The 22026-nt window shown below is 45.7% G+C and overlaps 1 protein-coding gene across 2 annotated transcripts in view; it reads left to right on the top strand.

The window, feature by feature from the left end:
• The window catches only part of TMEM71 (transmembrane protein 71), a 45572-nt gene continuing 23546 nt past the window's right edge, over positions 1-22026 (top strand). Inside the window, exons 1-2 of one of the 2 annotated variants that reach the window (XM_040354985.1) lie at positions 1-356; positions 12589-12658. In XM_040354985.1, the coding sequence (XP_040210919.1) occupies positions 12613-12658 (46 nt within the window). In that variant the 5' untranslated portion in view covers positions 1-356; positions 12589-12612. Of the gene's footprint in view, positions 361-12588; positions 12659-22026 lie in introns of both variants that reach the window. The other variant, XM_040354984.1, reaches the window with a different exon arrangement.

Below are 22026 nucleotides of genomic sequence, written 5' to 3'. Positions count from 1 at the left end.
AGGAAATGTGACCTCATTCTGCCTGACAGCCACTGACGGCACAGGCTGAGTTTGAAAGGAAACAAGAGAGTGCAGTGCCTTCCCCACAGCTGTATAATAATAGGCTGATATCACAGAGCCAGCATTCTACAGGAGAGTCTCATCCACAGCTCAGCATACAAGGATACAAGGATATGCATCTCCCCTGCCTCTCCCCTGCATCTCCCCTGCACCGCTCACTCCGGGGATGAGGCTCTAACTGACCCGCTTGTTCTACTTTACCCATTAGAACCGTCCGCCTCAATGCTAAATATTCCAAAGTCATCCAGGAACAAACCCTGCAACTCACCGGAGGTACTAGAAACTTTTTCCTGCTGGTAGGTAAGTGGCACTAATGTTTGTGTCATCGTTCTTATGTAGAGTATTTATTGTGTCTGATTAGGATTATCAGCTTAGGAAGGAAATCTGCTTATCCCTCGTTTGCTTTTGTGGGCTGCAGTCACATTAATTTGATTGAGGTAAAGAAGGGGTCTCCAAACTGCAGCCCGGGGGCCGAATGTCTGCCAACAATGGGGCACTATTCCTCCCACTGACACCAACAATGGGGCACTATTCCTCCCACTGACACCAACAATGGGGCACTATTCCTCCCACTGACACCAACAATGGGGCACTATTCCTCCCACTGACACCAACAATGGGGCACTATTCCTTCTACTAATACTATTTAATGATGGGGCATTATTCCTTCCACTGACACCAACAAATGGACACTATTCCTCTTACAAATACCAATAATGGGACACTATTCCTCCCACTGATAGCAATTATGGAGCACTATTCCTCCCATTTACATCAACAATGGGGCACTATTCCTCCCACTGATACCAGCGATGGGGGCACTATTCCTCCCACTGACACCAACGATGGGGCACTATTCCTCCCACTGACATCAACAATGGGGCACTATTCATCCCACTGATACCAACAATGGAGCACTATTCCTCTCACTGACATCAATAATGGGGCACTATTCCTCCCACTGATACCAACAATGGAGCACTATTCCTCTCACTGACATCAACAATGGGGCACTATTCCTCCCACTGATACCAATGATGGGGCACTATTCCTCTCACTGACACCAATGATGCAAACACTATTCCTACCCTTGACACCAACAATGGGGCACTATTCATCCCACTGATACCAATGATGGGGCACTATTCCTCTCACTGACACCAATGATGCAAACACTATTCCTACCCTTGACACCAACAATGGGGCACTATTCCTCCCACTGATACCAATGATGGGGACACTATTCCTCCCATTGACACCAATAATGGGGCACAATTTCTCCCACTGATACCAACAATGGAGCACTATTCCTCTCACTGACATCAACAATGGGGCACTATTCCTCCCACTGATACCAATGATGGGGCACTATTCCTCCCACTGATACCAATGATGGGGCACTATTCCTCCCACTGACACCAATGATGGAACATTTTCTACTTCCACTGGCCACCGTCTGGCCCACTCAATGTCTGAACTGGCCCTTTGTTTAGCTAGTTTGGAGACCCCTGAAATAAAGTGACACCAAACTCTGGTTTAAAAAATGATATATATTCTATGTATTCCTGACTCAAAAAAAGTCTATTCTATTGCTCTCAGTCTCCTCCAAATTCCTTCTCTTTGCTGCAGTCATGTGACCTCCTGTTAGAGGGTGGCTACGCTCATTCTCCATGGTCCCCCTGTATGGAGGAAGGTCGCCACCCTCTTTTGCTAGCTCCTGAGATGATCTAAGGACCAGTGGTGGTCCATCTATGGAGGGCGCTGGAGCGCCGCCCCCTCTGGCTCTGCAGCGCCACTGAAATAACATACATTCATGCATTGCATGAATGTATGTTATTTTTGCCAGCTGCCGCTGGTCTATTCAGATAGCCGGACATAGGGCGCCGACCACCTGAATAACGGCAGCTGGTTGGCTGTGCGGAAGTGCCTATCAGAGCCAGCGGCTATGATAGGCTTTCCGAATACAGCCCTCGTCTCCCGGATGTTTATCCTCGGAACGTACGGGGGGTGCGTTCCTTGGATAAGACTGACGACCGTCTCAGACAATCAGGTTCCCCGATTCTGGTTAACGGTAACCTGATTGGCTGAAGCGTCACCAAGGCGGGAGAAGACATCGAGGGACGTGGAGGGAGAAAGGTAAGTGCATTTTACATGGCACAGCGGGCACAGTGGCGACAAAGGGCACAGTGGCATCAATGGGCACAGTGGCGACAAAGGGCACAGTGGGACAAAGGGCACAGTGGCATCAATGGGCACAATGGTGACAATGGTCACAGTGGCAACAATTAAAGGGCACAGTGTCATGCACAGTGGCAACAATGGGCATAGTGGCGACAATTAAAGGGCACAGTGGCGACAATTGAGGGGCACAGTGGCTGCGTTTGATGGCATGGCACAGTGGTGACAATTGATGGCACAGTGGCTGTGTTTGATGGCATGGCACAGGGACTGCGTTTGATGGCATGGCACAGTGGCTGCGTTTGATGGCATGGCACTGTGACTGCGTTTGATGGCATGGCACAGTGGTGCGAATTGATGGCATAGTGACTGCATTTGATGGCATGGCACAGTGGTGATAATTGATGGCACAGTGGCTGCGTTTGATGGTATGGCACAGTGGTGACAATTGATGGCACAGTGGCTGCGTTTGATGGCATGGCACAGTGACTGCATTTGATGGCATGGCACAGTGGTGATAATTGATGGCACAGTGGCTGCGTTTGATGGTATGGCACAGTGGTGACAATTGATGGCACAGTGGCTGCATTTGATGGGCACAGTGAGGCTGCAATTTTTTTCTATTTTTTATTTTTCCGCTTGCGCCCCCCCCAAAAATTTTGAGCACCAGCCGCCACTGCTAAGGACTATGGGATTTGATTTAATGAAAAATTGATTAAAAAGTGATTATTTTGGAGAGTAATGATAATATTTAGTGTCACTTTAATAGTTAGGAATGATGATGAAACTCTGCACAGATGAAACGCATGGCTCTCTATGGTGTGATTTAAAAAAAAATAACATTGAGTAATGATTAGTAACATTTGCAGCGTTGTACACCATCGCTATTACATGCAACTTGTGCAACTTACACCATGAGACAATCTGTGTAGCAATCAATACTTTTAGCTAGCTGCTAAATATGAGCTCCTACCCTAAGGGACCATTTACATTTCCTTGGACCATCGCTATTTATTGTATAAAGTGAATATCAATCTGCGCAATCTCCTGAAATAAAGTAGTGTAAAAAAAAAAAAAAAAAAAAATTCAGTCCAGGAGAATTGGCTGCCCAATGACCAGGCCATTTTTTGCGATTTGGCACTGTGTCGCTTTAACTGACAATTGCGCGGTCGTGCAACATTGTATCCAAACAAAATTGACGTCCTTTTTCCCCCACAAATCGAGCTTTCTTTTGGTGATATTTAATCACCTCTGCGGTTTTTATTTTGTGCGCTATTAACAAAAAAATAGCAACAATTTAGAAAAAAAAGCAATATTTTTAACTTTTTACCACCAAAAGAAAGCTCTATTTGTGGGAAAAAAAGGACATCAATTTTGTTTGGGAGCCACGTCGCACGACCGCGCAATGGTCAGTTAAAGCGATGCAGTGCCGAATCGCAAAAAGGTGCCTGGTCCTTTAGCTGCATAATGGTCCGGGGCTTAAGTGGTTAGGAATAAAAAAGAAAGAAAAGTCTGTGCTAAAGGTCCCTATTCAGTGCAAGGCTGACAGGTACAAGCATGACTACCACAGGCAGAGGCATGATGGGACTTGTAGTTTGGCAACAGCTGGAGGGACACCAGTTTGAGACCCCTGATCTAAAAGCAATAGCCACCTGTGTCCTACCAAAGAAGGGTGCCAAGCGGTAACAATGATGTAATACTATCTGAAAATGACAAAAAAATCATAAAAAAGAAAAACAATGATGTGGTATACAGCTGTATGGTGATTTGTAACTTCTGATAAAGTTGTTTCATAGTAACATATTTTTTTTTGTGGTGTGTTTTTTGAGAGATACCTCTTTAGTGTTCTATATTTCATTTTTGGTTCTCTTCTGTCTGCACGCTGGTTTGCGTTTCATTATCTATGCTGGAATGGTGGTTGTAGCGTGCGTAGAATAATTTTCTTTCTTCCATAGCGTTACTTAGAGCATGTAGGCTTTGGCTGTATAATCACTTCCTGTGTTATCCTATATGAGTACGTACATAGCAGAAATTCCTTACATCTCAAGTCAGCAATCCCCACTGAATGGCTCTGGAAACACTATACAGTCCAGCCACAGCAACGCTTCCAACCTTCTGAGAAGGGAAAGAGAGGCCCTGCTTAGCAGAAGCTGTTTAGGGGAAGGACATCTGCCTAATTTTAACACCCGCCTGGCCGCAAGTTTGAATTAACACTTATAATTTGCTCATATTGGGGCAGATCCACAGAGCGAGTACGCCGGCATCTGGGTTAGATCCGACAGGTGTACGTCCTCATACGCCTTTCGGATCTAAGATGCAATACTTCGGCGTCCGCTGGGTGGCGTTCTAGTCGGCTTTTTACGGCGTATAGTTCAAGCTGGTGTTTTGCGGCGTATAGTTAGACTTGCCATGTTAAGTATGGCCGTCGTTCCAGCGTTTATTTTGAATTTTATATTTTTTTTTGCGTAAGTCGTCCGTGAATCGGGATGGACGTAATTCACGTCTAAGTTAAAAAAAATTACGTTGTTGCGACGTCATTTAGCGCAATGCACGGCGGGAAATTTAGAAACGGAGCATGCGCAGTTCATTCGGCGCGGGGACGCGCTTCATTTAAATGAAACACGCCCCCTAATCTCCGATTTGAATTCCACTGCCAGAGATACACTACCCCGCCGTAACTTACGGCGCAAATTCTTCCAGGATTCGATTTAAATCCAGGTAAGGTACGGCGGCGTAGCGTATCTCTGATACGCTGCGCGGGTGCCGATCTCTGTGGATCTGCCCCATTGTTTTTTTATAGTATAATTTTCCTTCAATTTCTTAAATTTAAAAATAAACATTGTTCCCAAGGTATTATCATACATAATATTATAGGTTAATATGAAAGGGCCAGGCAAGTTCCAAACAGTTGAAATCGAAAAGAAATAAGTTGTGATGACTCTGATAGGGGCCATGTAGAGTTCCTTTAAGCCTCGTACACACCATAGGTTAACCAGAGGACAACGGTCTGAAGGACTGTTGTTATAGGTTAACCGATGAAGCTGACTGATGGTCCGTCACGCCTACACACCATAGGTTAAATAACCGATCAGGTCAGAACGCCGTGACGTAAAACACAACGCTCAAAAGCATACGTCGACTTGATTCTGAGCATGCATGGATTTTTAACCGATGGTCGTGCCTACTAACGATCGGTTTTGACCTATCGGTTAGGAATCTATCGGTTAAATTTAAAGCAAGTTGGCTTTTTTTTAACCTATGGTTAAATAACCTATGGGGCCTACACACGATCGGTTTTGACCGATGAAAACGGTCCTTCAGACCGTTGTCCTCTGGTTAACCTATCGTGTGTACGAGGCCTTAGTGTAGGTTCAATAACGTGTTTGCTAGGTGTTGACAACACTCAAGCCCCCTTAGATGGAAGGGTAAAAGGTGTGGTAGTAGGGAAGTTGGGATAAGGTTGTGATGTCCCTGATAGGGGTCAAGTAAGGTCTTTCTAGTGTAGGTCTTCTCCCCATGTTTGCTAGGTGTTGGCAATACCATTCAAACCCCTTCGATGGGAAGGTAAAAAGTGTGGTAATAGGGAAGTCAAGAAGAGGTTGTGATGTCCCTGATAGAGGCCATGTAAGGCCCTTTTACTGAAGGTCTTTGTCTCATGTTTGCTAGGATTTGGCAATGCCTATCAAACCCCTTAGATAGAATGGCATAAAGTGTGGTAGTAGGGAAGTCGGGAAGAGGTTGTGATGTTCCTGATAAGGGCCATGTAAGGTCCCTTTAGTATGGGTCTTCGCCCCATGTTTGCAAGGAGTTGGCAACACCACTCAAACCCCCTTAGATGGGAGGGTATAAGGTGTGATAGTAGAGAAATCGGGAAGAAGTTGTGTTGTCCCTGATATTGGCCCTGTAAAGTCCCTTTAGTGTAGGTCTTTGTCCCATGTTTGCTAGGAGTTGGCAATACCAATCAAACCCCTCAGATGGGAGGGTATAAAGTGGTAATAAGGAAGTTGAGAAGAGGTTGTGATGATTCTGATAGGGGCCACATAGTGCCCCTTTAGTATAGGTCTTTGTCCCATGATTGCTAAGAGTTGGTAATGCCACTAAAAAACCCTTAGATGGGAGGGCATAAAGTGTGCCAACAAAGGGAACCCAGCTGGGCAGACTTTAACTTTCTTGGGAGGGTGACCCTTCCATTGGAAATTTGTGAATGGCAAGGTGCCTAGCTTCCCCCTAGGGAAGGAAATTGAGGATTCTACCTCTGGGTGCCTTGCCAGGACTACTGGGAATTGATACAGGAATGGGAGGGAGGATCTGCGCTTCCCTGATCCCCTGGGCATGAGGTTTACCCCAAAAGTTTAGTAAACTGTACTGCGAGAATTATGGCAAAAAAAAAAAAAGGTTTCGTAAAAAACCTGAAAGGACGTGCATGAAGATGTAAAAGCTAGTTATGAGGTTTAGTAAATGTGTTACGCAACCAGCTATGAGTCTACCCTTGTTCCTACAGAGTTTTTGCGATTAAGCCTTTGGCTGGGGTACAAAATATGCAAATGCCTGTTTTTGGGAAATGAGTGGTTGGCCTATCCTAGGGTTGCCACTGCTGTGGAATGGAATATTAGGCCTTCTCTTCTATTGAAATGAGTCGGTTGACTTTTGGCTATCTCAAAAAACTTTGGGTATCTCAATGGCTTTTTGGGTCGTTTGGGACCCCAAGGCAGTATCCTGGGGCTATTGAGAAAAAGGAGGCCTCTCAATATTTAAATGTTTCCCTGCAACAGCACTGGAGCTGTAAAGTAGTGAGCCTTGAGTTTTGTTTTTAAAGGTGTCCATTGTCATAACTGGAATATATAGAAGAGGGTCCTGTGAGATTTTAAAGCGGAGTTCCGGCCACAATTTCACTTTTTATATATAAATACCCCTGTAATACACAAGCTTAATGTATTCTAGTAAAGTTAGTCTGTAAACTAAGGTCCGTTTTGTTAGGTTGTTACAGCATTTAGACACTTTATAAAATAGAAATTGACTGGGGCCATCTTAAGTGTGGGCATCATGAAGCCAGACTGTATGACTTCCTGGATTTCAGCCTTGCAGATCTCGCACATGCTCAGTGCTGCACAAGCAGTGTAATAGGTTTCAGATCAAGTTTCAGCACCTGTACTGTCCAAGTCACATGATTCTTCGAGACTGGGGAGTGCACAGACTCCTGGAAAGTTACACCCACTACATTCCCAGGAGTCTGTGTGGTGTAGGTTAGGAAGCTTAAGCACCTAGGTGCAGGAAGTGGGAAGATTAACTATTCTGCCTAGCAACAACACTTTGAAGGCATCTAAAAAAAAAAAAAAATTCTTAAAGGACTAATGACATTTTTTTAAAACTACTGATGTAATGCTATATTTATGGGTGGAACTCCACTTTAAGTCAAGACACACCTGCTGCAAGGAGTGGTAACATGTCTTGGACATTTTATAGATTGGCAACTCCTTTCCTAATGTTGATCTTTGCTTACAAATTAATACCTACTGCAGTTAGGAGCAGACACAAAAAATACTTCCAGCATCTTTCCAAATAGCTGTTCTGTTTATTCAACACATTTTTTTTAAAACAGGCTTACACAGTGGCGTTGGGAGGGGGGCTGATGGGGGGCTGGAGCCCCGAGTGTGCCCCCAAAAAGCCCCGGGTCTCAAAATTCCCTAAATGCATTATTAGCCCCGAGTGGCAAAAGGGAACGATCTCCCGCCAGCGTGGCCGAGTGACGTACAAATGTCCGGCCTCCGAGACTCGACTCCTATGGCGGACGTCACACTTGTCCAATGCCGAGACCGCGGGACGGGTTGCGTCCAATTCATAGGTCTAACTAAAGATCTATATACGAAAATCAGGACCTCTTTGCTCCTGCTGGTGATCCCTCCAGTCATAACTAAAGATCTTTCTACTGGAATTAAGACCTCCTTAGTCCTCCCTGTGATTCTTCTTGTGATGCATCCCATTACCTATTTACATAGTTGGTAAGGTTGAATAAAGACATCGGTCCATCCAGTTCAAACTGTGTAGGTGTATGAGTTTGTATGTATTTATGTCTCTACCAAATTTCCATATCCCTGTAAGATTTTCTCAGCTGACACCGCCAATTATGGGAGTTCCACATCCTTGTGAATAAACGGCTTCTCGTCCAATTTCATTGAATGGCCCTGTGTCTTCTTAAAGCGGTTGTAAACCGCATATATAATTTTTTTTTTTTTTTTTACCTGTAAGGCAAAATGCATAATCAGCTAGTATGCACCGCATAATAGCTGATTATGAAATACTTACCTCAAAACGAGGTGAACGACACTTACCTGGTTCACGCCGAGCGAGATGTCATCTTGCTCCGGCGTGTCTTCCGGGTATCGCCGCTCCAGCGCTGTGATTGGCTGGAGCGGCGCCGCTCCAGCGCTGTGATTGGCTGGAGCGGCGATGACGTCACTCCCGCGCATGCGCGCGGGAGATTTAAAATCGGCAAGGTCCGGCGGCTGCCGGATCTTCCGCCGTGGATCCCTCCTGCGCATGCGCCGCCCGCATTGCGAGGGGAATATCTCCTAAACCGTACAGGTTTAGGAGATATTCTTTTTACCTACAGGTAAGCCTTGTTATAGGCTTACCTGTAGGTAAAAGTGCAAATTTAAGGTTTACAACCACTTTAAGCGACCTGAGACCGAATAGTCTTTTCCCTGTATTGGGATCACTGATTAGATATTTGTATATTGCAATCATATCTCCTCTTAAAGGGACACTAAAGATTTGTGTTTTTAAAAAAAAATAACAAACATTTCATACTTACCTCCACTGTGCAGTTTGTTTTGCACAGAGTGGCCCCGAACGTCCTCTTCTGGAGTCCTACGGCGGCTCTCACGGCTCCTCCCTGCAAGAGCTAACCCCCTCTGGGAAGCTCTTTCCCGAGGGGGTTAGCTCGCTGGTGCGCTCCCGTGTAATACAGCCGGCGGCCATAACCGACGACAGTATGACTCGGCCTCGCCCCCGACGTGCCGCGTCATTGGATTTGATTGACAGCAGGGCTATCTTAATGCAAGGGAACTCCTGGGCACTGCCCAGGGGCCCGAGGTACATGGGGGGCCCCACAATAATCTTGCATTACATCATACTTGTCAACTGTCCAGGATTAGCCGGGACAGTCATAGTTTAGTAAAAAGCATCATGATATGGTCATGTCCCGGGAATCGTCCCAGAACCTATACTGTGCCCTCCTGAACCCAGTATTGTGCCCCCTAACCCCCCCCTGTTCTGTGCCCTTCTGCATTCCCCCCTGTACTGTGCTCTCCTGATCCCAGTATTGTGCCCCCCTAACCCCCCCCCTGTTCTGTAGCCTTCTGCATTCCCCCCCTGTACTGTGCCCTCCTGATCCCAGTATTGTGCCCCCCTAACCCCCCCTGTTCTGTGCCCTTCTGCATTCCCCCCTGTACTGTGCCCTCCTGATCCCAGTATTGTGCCCCCCCTAACCCCTCCCCCCCTTCTGTGCCCTTCTGCATTCCCCCCCTGTACTGTGCCCTCCTGAACCCAGTATTGTGCCCCCCTAACCCCCCCTGTTCTGTGCCCTTCTGCATTTCCCCCCTGCACTGTGCCCTTTGTGTTGACTAGTCTTTGATTTATGGAATGTTTTCCTTTTGTAAAATCAATTTTATTTGAAGTACTTATGAGTATATGTTATATTCTATCTATTCTAACTACTTTTTTTTTAACAGAGGTATATTCTAACTATTTGTACTTGTAACTATTTGTACTTTATTTCTTGGAAGTAGGTGTGTAAATTAGGGAAGGCTGGTAGGGACCCCAGTGCATTACTTTGCCCAGGGGCCCATGGTGCCATTAAGACAGCCCTGATTGACAGCAGTGCGAGCCAATGGCTGTGCTGCTATCAATCTATCCAATGAGGAGCCGAGAAGCCCGGGCAACGATCGAGTCACAGGACTTTCAAGGGCTCCGGTAAGTAAAGGGGGGGCTGGGGGGGCCACTAATTGTCGGATGTTTTTTCACCTTAATGCATAGGTGAAAAAAATGTACCTTTACAACCCCTTTATTCGTCTCTTCTTCAGAGAAAATAGGTTTAATGTTTGTAGTAATTTCTCATAACTGAGGTCCTCCAGACCCTTTATCAGTTTTGTTGTCTTTCTCCGGACTCTCTCCAGTTCCAGCACATCCTTTCCTGATGGGTTCAATTTAAGGAGTAGCTAGTTATATATGGAATTGCTAAGAGGCGTTAACTATCCTATCTTCATGTTCTTAGATATTTCTGCCACTTGTCTGGATTCCTTCTTTATCTCAAGGACCTTTCATCTGTCTGGTTCATGTCCCAGACATATTAGTCTTTATCCGCTTATTTTAGCCAGTAAGATTCTAAAACCGCCCCATACATTCTTAGGTCAGTGATATAATTCATCATGGTAATACAGTAAGTTCATATCAAATATATTCAGACTAAAAATACTGAGTGACTCTGAGACATAACAGATGAGGACCTGTCAGGATACAGATACAGTATTGGAGCCACCATTGCAGACTTACTTTAAAATTAACCTGTGCTTTGATCTTGGGTTGTCCATGTAGTATTCCATAGCTCCCAACTGTCCCTGATTTTGAGGGACTGTCCCTGATTTGGAACAAAGTCCCTCAGTCCCTCTTTCCTCCTCATTTGTCCCTCATTTTTGTCTGATCTATAGAGTTGTATATAAAATGCACTTTTTATCTTTCAAAAAGGGTTTCCCAGCACTAAACCTTTCATCCAATTTCTAAATTGCTGCATTTGTAAATGTTAAAAGCCTATATAAATAAATAGTAATGGTTAAAAAAAAGCCCTTGTTGATTTAACCACTTGCTTACTGGGCACATATACCCCCTTCCTGCCCAGGCGAGATTTCAGCTTTCGGCACTTTCACGCTTTGAATGAAAATTGCGCGGTCGTGCGACGTGGCTCCCAAACAAAATTGATGTCCTTTTTTTTCCACAAATAGAGCTTTCTTTTGGTGGTATTTGATCACCTCTGTGGTTTTTATTTTTTGCGCTATAAACAAAACTAGAGCGACAATTTTGAAAAAAACACAATGGCCCAGATTCTCAAAGGACTTACGACGGCGTATCGCCATGTACGCCGTCGTAAGTCTGAATGAGAGACGTCGTATCTATGCGGCTGATTCTTAGAATCAGTTACGCATAAATTCGGCTAAGATACGAGCGGTGTAAGTTTCTTACGCCGTCGTATCTTAGTTGCATATTTACGCTGTCACGATTCATTAGCATAAAACACGCCCACACTAGCCTACTTTGAATTACGCTGGCTTACGCCGGCACAGTTACACTACGCCGCCGTAACTTTGGGCGTAAGTTCTTTGAGAATACGGGACCTGCCTCACTAAGTTACAGCGGCGTAGTGTATCTGAGATACGCTACGCCCGCCAATAGATAGGCGCGTCTACGAGAATCTGGGCCAATATTTTTTCTTTTGGCCATAATAAATATCCCAATTTTTTTTAAAAAAAACTTTTTTTTCTCAGTTTAGGCCGATACGTATTCTTCTACATACTTTTGGTAAAAAAAAATTGCAATAAGCGTTTATTGATTGGTTTGCGCAAAAGTTATAGCGGCTACAAAATAGGGGACATAGTTATGACATTTTTTTTAATTATTTTTTTTACTAGTAAAGTCGGTTATTTGCGATATTGCGTCAGGATTGCGATATTGTGGCGGACATATCGGACACTTTTGACACATTTTTGGGACCATTCACATTTATATAGCGAACAGTGCTATAAATATGCACTGATTACTGTATAAATGTGACTGGCAGGGAAGGGGTTAACACTAGGGGGCGAGGAAGGGGTTAAATGTGTTCCCTGGGAGTGATTCTTACTGTAGGGGGAGGGGACTGACTGGGAGAGGTGACCGATCTGTGTCCCTATGTACAAGGGACACAGCATCGGTCTCCTCTCCCTGACAGGACGTGGATCTCTGTGTTTACACACAGAGATCCTCGTCCTTGGCTGTGTAACGGGTACCTGGTGGACATTGCGGCCGCCAGGCACGCGCATCGACATCTCAGTGATGCGCCGGCCACGCCAGTGGCCGGAGGAGCCGAGGTCGTAAAAAGACCGCCTCCTGGACCTGAAGAGGCACCTTGTGGCTGTCATTTGACAATGGCCCAGGCTCCAAGAAGTTAAATAACCTTTTTTTGGGTTTATTTTCCTTTAAAGGGGCGTGGCAGGGGGCGTTCCCTATGCCTACATATGTTTTCCAATAGGTGTCCCTCATTCCCATTTCAAAATGTTGGGGGGTATGAGTATTCTCTAACCAAAATGTTTATCTTCACAGATCAGGACCACAGACATTTTCAGGATGGATGGCAAATCTCCTGCGATGTCAACGCCGAAAAAAGGAAGATGTACGTATGGCAGATATTTGTTCAAACACAAATAATGTGTCCTGCTGTCAGATTACGAGGTGTGACAATTTAATTTCCAAACAGATTCCCGTAACCTTTTCAGAATTTCCAAGTAACAGTTGTGCTATGCCCATGTTCTCTGAACTCGCAGTCAACTATCTCCTTGTGATAAAAAAAGCACACCAGCATGAGCGTACAAGGGTTCTCACTCTGTCCACATTTGCATTTGTCCGTGTCATAGTGGACGCCCTCCCACACCTCTTTAACCACTTCAGCCCTGAAAGGATTTACCTGACCAGAGCACTGTTTGCGATTCTGCACTGCGTCACTTTAACTGACAATTGCGCAGTCGTGCAATGCTGCACCCAAACAAATTTGACGTATTTTTTTCCCCACAAATAGAGCTTTCTTTTGGTGGTATTTGATCACCTCTGCGGTTTTTATTTTTTGCACTATAAATCAAAAAATAGAGCGACAATTTTTCGTTTTTGCTATAATAAATATCCCAAATGTAAAAAAACAAACAAACACATTTCTTCATCAGTTTAGGCCGATATGTATTCTTCTACATATTTTTGGTAAACAAAAAAAAACAAAAATCGCAATAAGCGTATACTGATTTGTTTGCTTAAAAGTTATAGCGTCTACAAAATAAGGGATAGTTTTATGGCATTTTTATTATTATTATTATTATTTTTTTTTACTAGTAATGGCGGCGATCTGCAATTTTTATCGGGACCGCTAAAAAGACACCAAATCTATTATGTCCAGTTGCTGGTACAATTTAAACCACCTAACACCATCTTGTGGTTGATTAACAAACCACAAGTGAATGATGTCTAAACTAGTTGAACTAAGAAGAGTGATCTATATTACTCTATATTATATATTATATTATACCAGCACTGCAAAGATTTATTTCTTTGGACATTGCACTTTATGGCAATTGCACTTCCATGATTTATATTGGACACTTTTATTTGTATTGCCAATTTATATGTATGCACTTGCACTTTATATTGTATGAATTCATTATTTGTTATTGGATGATTTATGGTAGTTGTCACTCACTGGTGACACCAAGTGATTTTGATATTGTACACACTGATGGTATGTTTTATAGTGCATAGCACACACTTAACAGAGAGAGCGGTTTAGTTATTATATTTATTAATTCCTATTGCACATAAACGGCCACTTTTCCTATAACAAGCAGCTTGGGGTAATTCCATTTACCCCTTTCTATACCATATCTTTTTTTTTTACACCATATATTGCAGTTTTTTTTCTTTTGCCCTATTCACACTATTGTTTTTTATGTGCCCCATTCACACTATTGTTTTCTATGTGCCCCATTCACACTATTGTTTTTTATGTGCCCCATTCACACTATTGTTTTTTATGTGCCCCATTCACACTATTGTTTTCTATGTGCCCCATTCACACTATTGTTTTCTACGTGCCCCATTCACACTATTGTTTTCTATGTGCCCCATTCACACTATTGTTTTCTATGTGCCCCATTTACACTATTGTTTTCTATGTGCCCCATTTACACTATTGTTTTTTACGTGCCCCATTCACACTATTGTTTTCTAGGTGCCCCATTCACACTATTGTTTTCTCGGTGCCCCATTCACACTATTGTTTTCTCGGTGCCCCATTCACACTATTGATTTTTATGTGCCCCATTCACACTATTGTTTTTTATGTGCCCCATTCACACTATTGTTTTTTATGTGCCCCATTTATACTATTGTATTCTACGTGCCCCATTCACACTATTGTTTTCTATGTGCCCCATTTACACTATTGTTTTCTACGTGCCCCATTCACACTATTGTTTTCTACGTGCCCCATTCACACTATTGTTTTCTATGTGCCCCATTCACACTATTGTTTTCTAGGTGCCCCATTTACACTATTGTTTTCTACGTGCCCCATTCACACTATTGTTTTCTAGGTGCCCCATTCACACTATTGTTTTCTAGGTGCCCCATTCACACTATTGTTTTCTAGGTGCCCCATTCACACTATTGATTTTTATGTGCCCCATTCACACTATTGTTTTTTATGTGCCCCATTCACACTATTGTTTTTTATGTGCCCCATTTATACTATTGTATTCTACGTGCCCCATTCACACTATTGTTTTCTATGTGCCCCATTCACACTATTGTTTTTTATGTGCCCTATTCACACTATTGTTTTCTATGTGCCCAATTCACACTATTGTTTTCTATGTGCCCCATTCACACTATTGTTTTCTACGTGCCCCATTCACACTATTGTTTTCTACGTGCCCCATTCACACTATTGTTTTCTACGTGCCCCATTCACACTATTGTTTTCTATGTGCCCCATTTGCACTATTATTTTTTATGTGCCCCATTCACACTATTGTTTTCTATGTGCCCCATTCACACTATTGTTTTCTATGTGCCCCATTCACACTATTGTTTTCTATGTGCCCAATTTTCTGCGATAACTCATCATAATGAGTTTAATATGTTTGTTTCCTATAATCATCAGCTCTATCTAGTGGCCAAAATGCAGCATTTTCCTGAAATACCCCATATAGGACAATACCACATTATAGCCACTAGATGGCACAGATTTGTATAGGAAATAAACATAATACACCGGAAAATGATGGCAACAGGGTAATTGGGATTAGAGCACTGCCCAAAACAATGAAGAATACATAAATTGTATAAAATAAAAATTGATTACATAAACAAACAAATATAGGGTGGCCAAAATGCAGCATTTTCCTGAAATACCTCAGTTAGGACAATACCACATTATAGCCACTAGATGGAGTTGATTTGTATTTGAAATAAACATACACTGGAAAATTATGGCAACAGGGTAATTGGGATTATAGCACTGCCCAAAACAATGAAGAATACATAAATTGTATAAAATAAAAATTGATTACATAAACAACAAACAAATATAGGGTTCAATACAATTAGCAGAGCATGATACAAGTCATGATAATGGTCACTAATATCCGTATATAGTAGGTGATCAATACTTGATGTCATATCCCAATATGTTTCGCCAACAATGGCTTCCTCTGCTGGAGGGCAGTATCAGGAACCTGTACTCACCGAGGCCGAGATGCTGAGGACGGTTCACCCTTGCGACCCTGCGCAGTCCACTCTCTGGAGTTGAGACAGAGGAGGGAAGGCACAAGGAGGCACCGGTGCCGGAAGCAGGTTGGTAGACTTGGTGCGACTGAAGGTGGCTGAGCAGGCGTGGAAGACTGGAAGCAACTGGAGATCAGGCAGCTACTGGCAGGAGGCCCAGAAGAAACAAGCATAAGATAAAGGCAAGTCCGGGTCACAGGCCGTGGGTCAAGGGCTGGAGAAGGCAGAGAAAGTCCGTAGGTACAAGCCAAGGTCAAAGGGCAGGAGACAGCAGCAATCCAAGGTACGTTAGCCAAAAGGTCAGAGGTTCCGGGTGAGAGGAGAGTCGTCAGGAAGTCCGGGTCAAAACAAGGAGATATGGCAACAGGTAAACTCACTAAAGCTGATGACAAACCAGCAACCTGTTCAGGGAAGGCTGCTGGTTTAAATAGGAGTGTCTGGCCTCTGATTGGCCCCAGGGTTGCCGCATACCTGCACGTGCGCGCTTCCACGCACACGACACGCTGCCGTACCGCGCATGCGTGCGCGCAAACCACGCACAGGCATGCGCGAAAAATGTCATTATACTGGGCATGTGCGGGAATCTGTCAGAGGTGGAGCTAGTACCCTGACAGTGCCCCCCCCCAAGGGGCGGACTCCGGACGCCCAAACTGGTCATTAACTCCGGGTGTTCCAGGTGAAAGGCCCGAATCAGGCGAGGGGCATGGAGATTCCGGGAAGGCTCCCAAGAGTTATCTTCAGGGGGATATCCCTTCCACTTTATAAGGTATTGCAACTGCCTTCCTCTTTTCCTGCAGCTCAAGATAGCCTCCACCTCAAATTCTTTTTCACCCTCAATCTCCACTGGTGGAGGTGGCAGTTCTTCTCTTCCGTTGAAGGGATCCGGCACAACGGGTTTGAGCAAGGAGGCATGGAACACGGGGTGGACCCTGTAAGACTCGGGTAATGCCAGTTCAAAAGCCACAGGATTGATCTTCCGTCTGATCTCAAATGGGCCGATGAACCTTGGACCCAACTTTCGTGAGGGGACAGGTAATTTGAGGTTGGTGGCAGACAGCCAAACCTTCTCACCAACTTCGAAAGCTGGGCAATCCTTCCTCCCTCGGTCATAGAACCTCTTATAATCCTCCTGGGCTTGCTGCATAACCTCCTGTAATTTCTGGAAATTCCGCTGAATTAAGGTTACATGTTCCTGGACAGCTGGCACAGGTGCTTCAGGGATAGAGTCTGGGAGAAAGGAAGGATGGAAACCAAAGTTAGCCCAGAATGGAGTTTGGTTAGTGGTGGAATGTACAGAGTTATTATAGGCGAACTCGGCTGAAGATAGCAAGGAGGACCAATCGTCTTGGGAGACTGAGCAAAAGCAACGTAAGTATTGTTCCAGCGTTTGGTTGGTCCGTTCTGTCTGGCCATTACTTTGGGGATGATAGGCAGAGGAAAGGCAGATTTTTACTTCCAGTGCTTTGCAGAGCTCCTTCCAAAATTTGGATGTAAATTGAGTACCTCTGTCGGATACGATGCTTTTGGGCACCCCATGAAGCCTGACGACCTCTTTAAAAAAAATTCTGGCTGTATCTGCCGCGGAGGGCGTACCTATCATAGGCAGAAAATGCGCCATTTTGGACAGGCGGTCAACCACGACTAGGATCGTGGTAAACCCTGCTGATGGAGGCAGATCGACAATGAAATCCATAGAGATTTCAGTCCAAGGGCGCTCCGGAATGGGTAGAGGTTTAAGCAGGCCCCAGGTCTTCGTGTTTGGTCCCTTATTCCGTTGGCAGCGAATGCAGGAAGTGACGTAATCTTTACAGTCGGACCTCCATTTTGGCCACCAGAAAGAGCGGGAGATTAGCTCGGAGGTTTTACATGTACCAAAATGGCCTGCCAATTTGCGATCATGAAAAGTGCTCAGAATCAACTGCCTAGCTTCCATTGGCACAAAAATTTTTCCTCGCGACCACAGTAGGTCATCCCTTCTCTCCAAAGAGGAGATCTCATGGTCAGGGCACCGTCGACAAGCTGCTTTCAGAGAGGTCAGTAAGTCTGCTTGAGGGAGTAACAAGAAATTTTTAGACGATAGGATAGTGCTGGGTTCGGATGTGTTGGGTGTTTCAGGAAACATCCTGGAGAGGGCGTCAGCCTTTCCATTTTTAGAGCCGGGACGGTAAGTAATATGGAAATTGAAGCGAGTGAAGAAGAGAGCCCAGCGGGCCTGCCTGGGTCTTAGACGTTTTGCGGACCGTAAGTACTCCAGATTCCTGTGGTCAGTGAAAATGATGATGGGATGAGCTGCCCCCTCCAGCAGGTATCTCCACTCCTCTAATGCAAACTTTATGGCCAGTAATTCTCTATCCCCGACGTCATAATTTTTTTCAGGGGGGCTCAGCTTCCGGGAAGCATAGGCTACTGGGTGAAGGAGTGACTTTAGCCCCTGTCTTTGAGAAAGAACAGCGCCTGTAGCAGATTCCGAGGCATCAACTTCTAATGCCGCATACAGACGATCGTTTTTTGTGATGAAAAAAATGACGTTTTTGAAAACGTCATTTAAATTGATAGTGTGTGGGGAAAATGTCGTTTTATGTCTTCAGAAAAACGACCAAAAAAAAATTCGAACATGCTCGAATTTTTTGTGTCGTTTTTCAAAATGTCATTTTTTGTGTCAATGAAAATGATAGTGTGTGGGCAAAACGACGTTTTTAAACCCGCACATGCCCAGAAGCAAGTTTTGAGACGGGAGGTAAAACTACCATTCATAATGGAGTAAGCACATTCATCACGCTTTAACAGACAAAAAAGCACGAATCATCTTTTACTAACAAGTAACCAGCTAAAAGCAGCCTCAAGGCGAATAGAACTTCCCCTTTAGAGTGCCGTCGCTTTGTTCATCATTTTTCAAAATGATGGTGTGTATGCTCCATCAATTTTGAAAATGAAGTTTCAAAAATGTCGTTTTTTTTCATCACTTCAAACGTCATTTTTTTTTCATCACAAAAAACGACCGTCTGTATGGGGCATATGGCAAAAGGCAGTGTTGAATCCGGATGACATAGCACAGGTGCCGAGGAGAAAGCTGCTTTAAGTTTAATAAAAGCCTCTTGGGCCTCTTGTGGCCACTGAAAACGGTGCCCTTGGCGGGTCAACTTGGTAATAGGAGAGACAATAGACGAGAAGCCGATGATGAATCGTCTATAAAAGTTGGCAAAGCCAATGAAGCGCTGGACGCCTTTCTTGTCCATTGGAGGTGACCACTCCTGGATTGCTCTGACTTTCTGGGGGTCCATGGCTACCCCATTTACGGAAATGATGAATCCTAGAAACTGTACCGTTGTCTTTTCAAATTCACACTTCTCTGCCTTGAGATAAAGCTTGTGCTGTCTTAAGATAGTGAGAACCTTCCTAACGTGGTGCCGATGTAGCTCCATTGTGGCTGAAAAGATGAGGATGTCATCCAAGTATACTACCAGGAAGTCATCCAGATGTTGCCGGAAAATGTCATTGACTAGGTGCTGGAATGTGGCGGGAGCGTTACAAAGCCCAAAGGGCATGACCAAATACTCGAAGTGCCCGAATATGGACCTAAAAGCTGTCTTCCACTCGTCGCCTGCTCTTATTCGAACGAGGTTGTAGGCGCCCCGGAGGTCTAGTTTAGAGAAGACCTGAGCCGATCGGAATCGTTGGAACAGTTCGGGAATAAGAGGCAGCGGGTATCTGTTCTTGATGGTAATTTTGTTTAACTCCCTATAATCAATGCAGGGTCTAAGGGATCCGTCCTTCTTCTCGACAAAGAAGATCCCCGCCCCAGCTGGTGAGGAAGAAGGGCGGATGAACTTTTTTTTTAAGTTCTCGTCAATATAGACCTTGAGGGCCTTCAACTCAGTCTCTGACAAGGGGAATATGCGCCCAAAAGGAATTTCAGACCCTGGCAGGAGGTCGATGGGGCAGTCATATGACCGGTGTGGAGGGAGACTATCGGCTTGTTGTTTGTCGAAGACGTCCTTAAATTCCAGGTAGACCGAGGGGACGTGCTGAAGGTCTTCTGGTGGAGTGGTTAGCGTAGAACAAGTGGCTGTAATTGGTGCAAGGCAGTGCTGAGAGCAGTAGGAGGAGGAGAAACTGACTTCTCTTTTGAGCCAGTCGATGCAGGGCAGATGGACTTGCAACCACGGGAGACCCAGGATAATGGGGAACATGGGGGATGGAATAAGGTCCAACTGGAGAAATTCATGGTGTCCGGAGTCAGAGATGGCACGGATAGGAAGGGTTTCTTGGGTGATCAGTCCTGAACGGGGAAGAGAGCCGTCAGCCAAGTGGACTTGGAGATGGAAATCCTTGGTACGGCAGGGGATGCGCAGCTTTTGGGCCAAGGAAGAGTCCAGGAAGCAGCTGCAGGCCCCTGAATCAATAATTGCCGGCAGGCGGGTTGCCCCTTCCGGGAGCTGTAGGGAAAGAAAGAGGACAACGTAAGTCTGTGGCAAACTGGTAACATGGTAGTTGAGAGCAGGTGGAGGCTTCGACTTACAGGGTCTCACTGGACAGGTGCGCAGGAAATGGCCGGCTGCTCCGCAATACAGGCAAAGATTGGCTTGACGTCTCCAGAGCTTTTCCTCCGGGGTAAGAGGGGCCCGAACTAGGCCGAGCTGCATAGGCTCCGGTTCAGGTAGTGCGGTGGTCGGTGGAGATGAGAGAGGAGGAGGTGCTGAAGCATATCTCGGCGGGGTCCAGCTGGGACGGTTGGCCTGGAACCGCTCAGAACGTCGTTCTCGCAGACGCCTGTCGAGCTGGGTGGCAGCTTGGATCAACCCCTCCAGCGAGGCAGGGATTTCTGACCTCGCAAGCTCGTCCTTAAGGGCTTCAGAGAGGCCTTGACGATACTGATATTTGAGGGCCACCTCGTTCCAGCCTGTGTCAGCTGACCATTTTCTGAATTCAGCGGTGTAATGTTCCACCGGTCTTCTCCCTTGGTTTAAGTTATGCAGGGTGACTTCTGCTGTGGCTGAACGCAGAGGGTCGTCATACAATTTGGCCATGTGGGTGAAGAAGGTATCGATGGTGTCCAGTATCGGACTTCGTTGTTCCATCAAGGTGTGCGCCCATGCTTGGGGCTCATCAGAGAGGAGAAATAACGAACCCGACCTTTACGGCTTCGGAACTAAAAGTTCTGGGTTGGAGAGCCAAATACAGTGAACAGGCATTTTTGAAGGCCCGATACTTCCGGCGATCACCTGCGAAGCGCTCAGGCATGGGTACTCGAGGTTCAGGGTTGGACACCATCATGGCTGGACTTGCGGGGGCCTGAGAGGCTGAAGGTCCGGGAGGTGAGGCTACAGCAGCAGCGGAAGGTCCAGGTAAGCCAGCCAGTTGTTGGAGGCGGCCATCGATCTGAAGGTAGCCTTCCTGTAGTTTTTGAACTGCTTCTGTCAAAGCGGAGACTTGCTGGCACAGAGTCTCAAAAGGTGAACGCGCCCTGTCGGCCTCAGACATCTGGCTGGTTTGTACTATCAGGAACCTGTACTCACCGAGGCCGAGATGCTGAGGACGGTTCACCCTTGCGACCCTGCGCAGTCCACTCTCTGGAGTTGAGACAGAGGAGGGAAGGCACAAGGAGGCACCGGTGCCGGAAGCAGGTTGGTAGACTTGGTGCGACTGAAGGTGGCTGAGCAGGCGTGGAAGACTGGAAGCAACTGGAGATCAGGCAGCTACTGGCAGGAGGCCCAGAAGAAACAAGCATAAGATAAAGGCAAGTCCGGGTCACAGGCCGTGGGTCAAGGGCTGGAGAAGGCAGAGAAAGTCCGTAGGTACAAGCCAAGGTCAAAGGGCAGGAGACAGCAGCAATCCAAGGTACGTTAGCCAAAAGGTCAGAGGTTCCGGGTGAGAGGAGAGTCGTCAGGAAGTCCGGGTCAAAACAAGGAGATATGGCAACAGGTAAACTCACTAAAGCTGATGACAAACCAGCAACCTGTTCAGGGAAGGCTACTGGTTTAAATAGGAGTGTCTGGCCTCTGATTGGCCCCAGGGTTGCCGCATACCTGCACGTGCGCGCTTCCACGCACACGACGCGCTGCCGTACCGCGCATGCGTGCGCGCAAACCACGCACAGGCATGCGCCGAAATGTCATTCTACTGGGCATGTGCGGGAATCTGTCAGAGGTGGAGCTAGTACCCTGACAGGCAGGGGCGACTATTGTCTACATTCATGGCACAGAATGAGTGGTC

Source organism: Rana temporaria, chromosome 5 (assembly GCF_905171775.1).
Source record: "Rana temporaria chromosome 5, aRanTem1.1, whole genome shotgun sequence".
NCBI lineage: Eukaryota > Metazoa > Chordata > Amphibia > Anura > Ranidae > Rana > Rana temporaria.
This window is presented reverse-complemented; position numbering and strand designations above follow the sequence as displayed.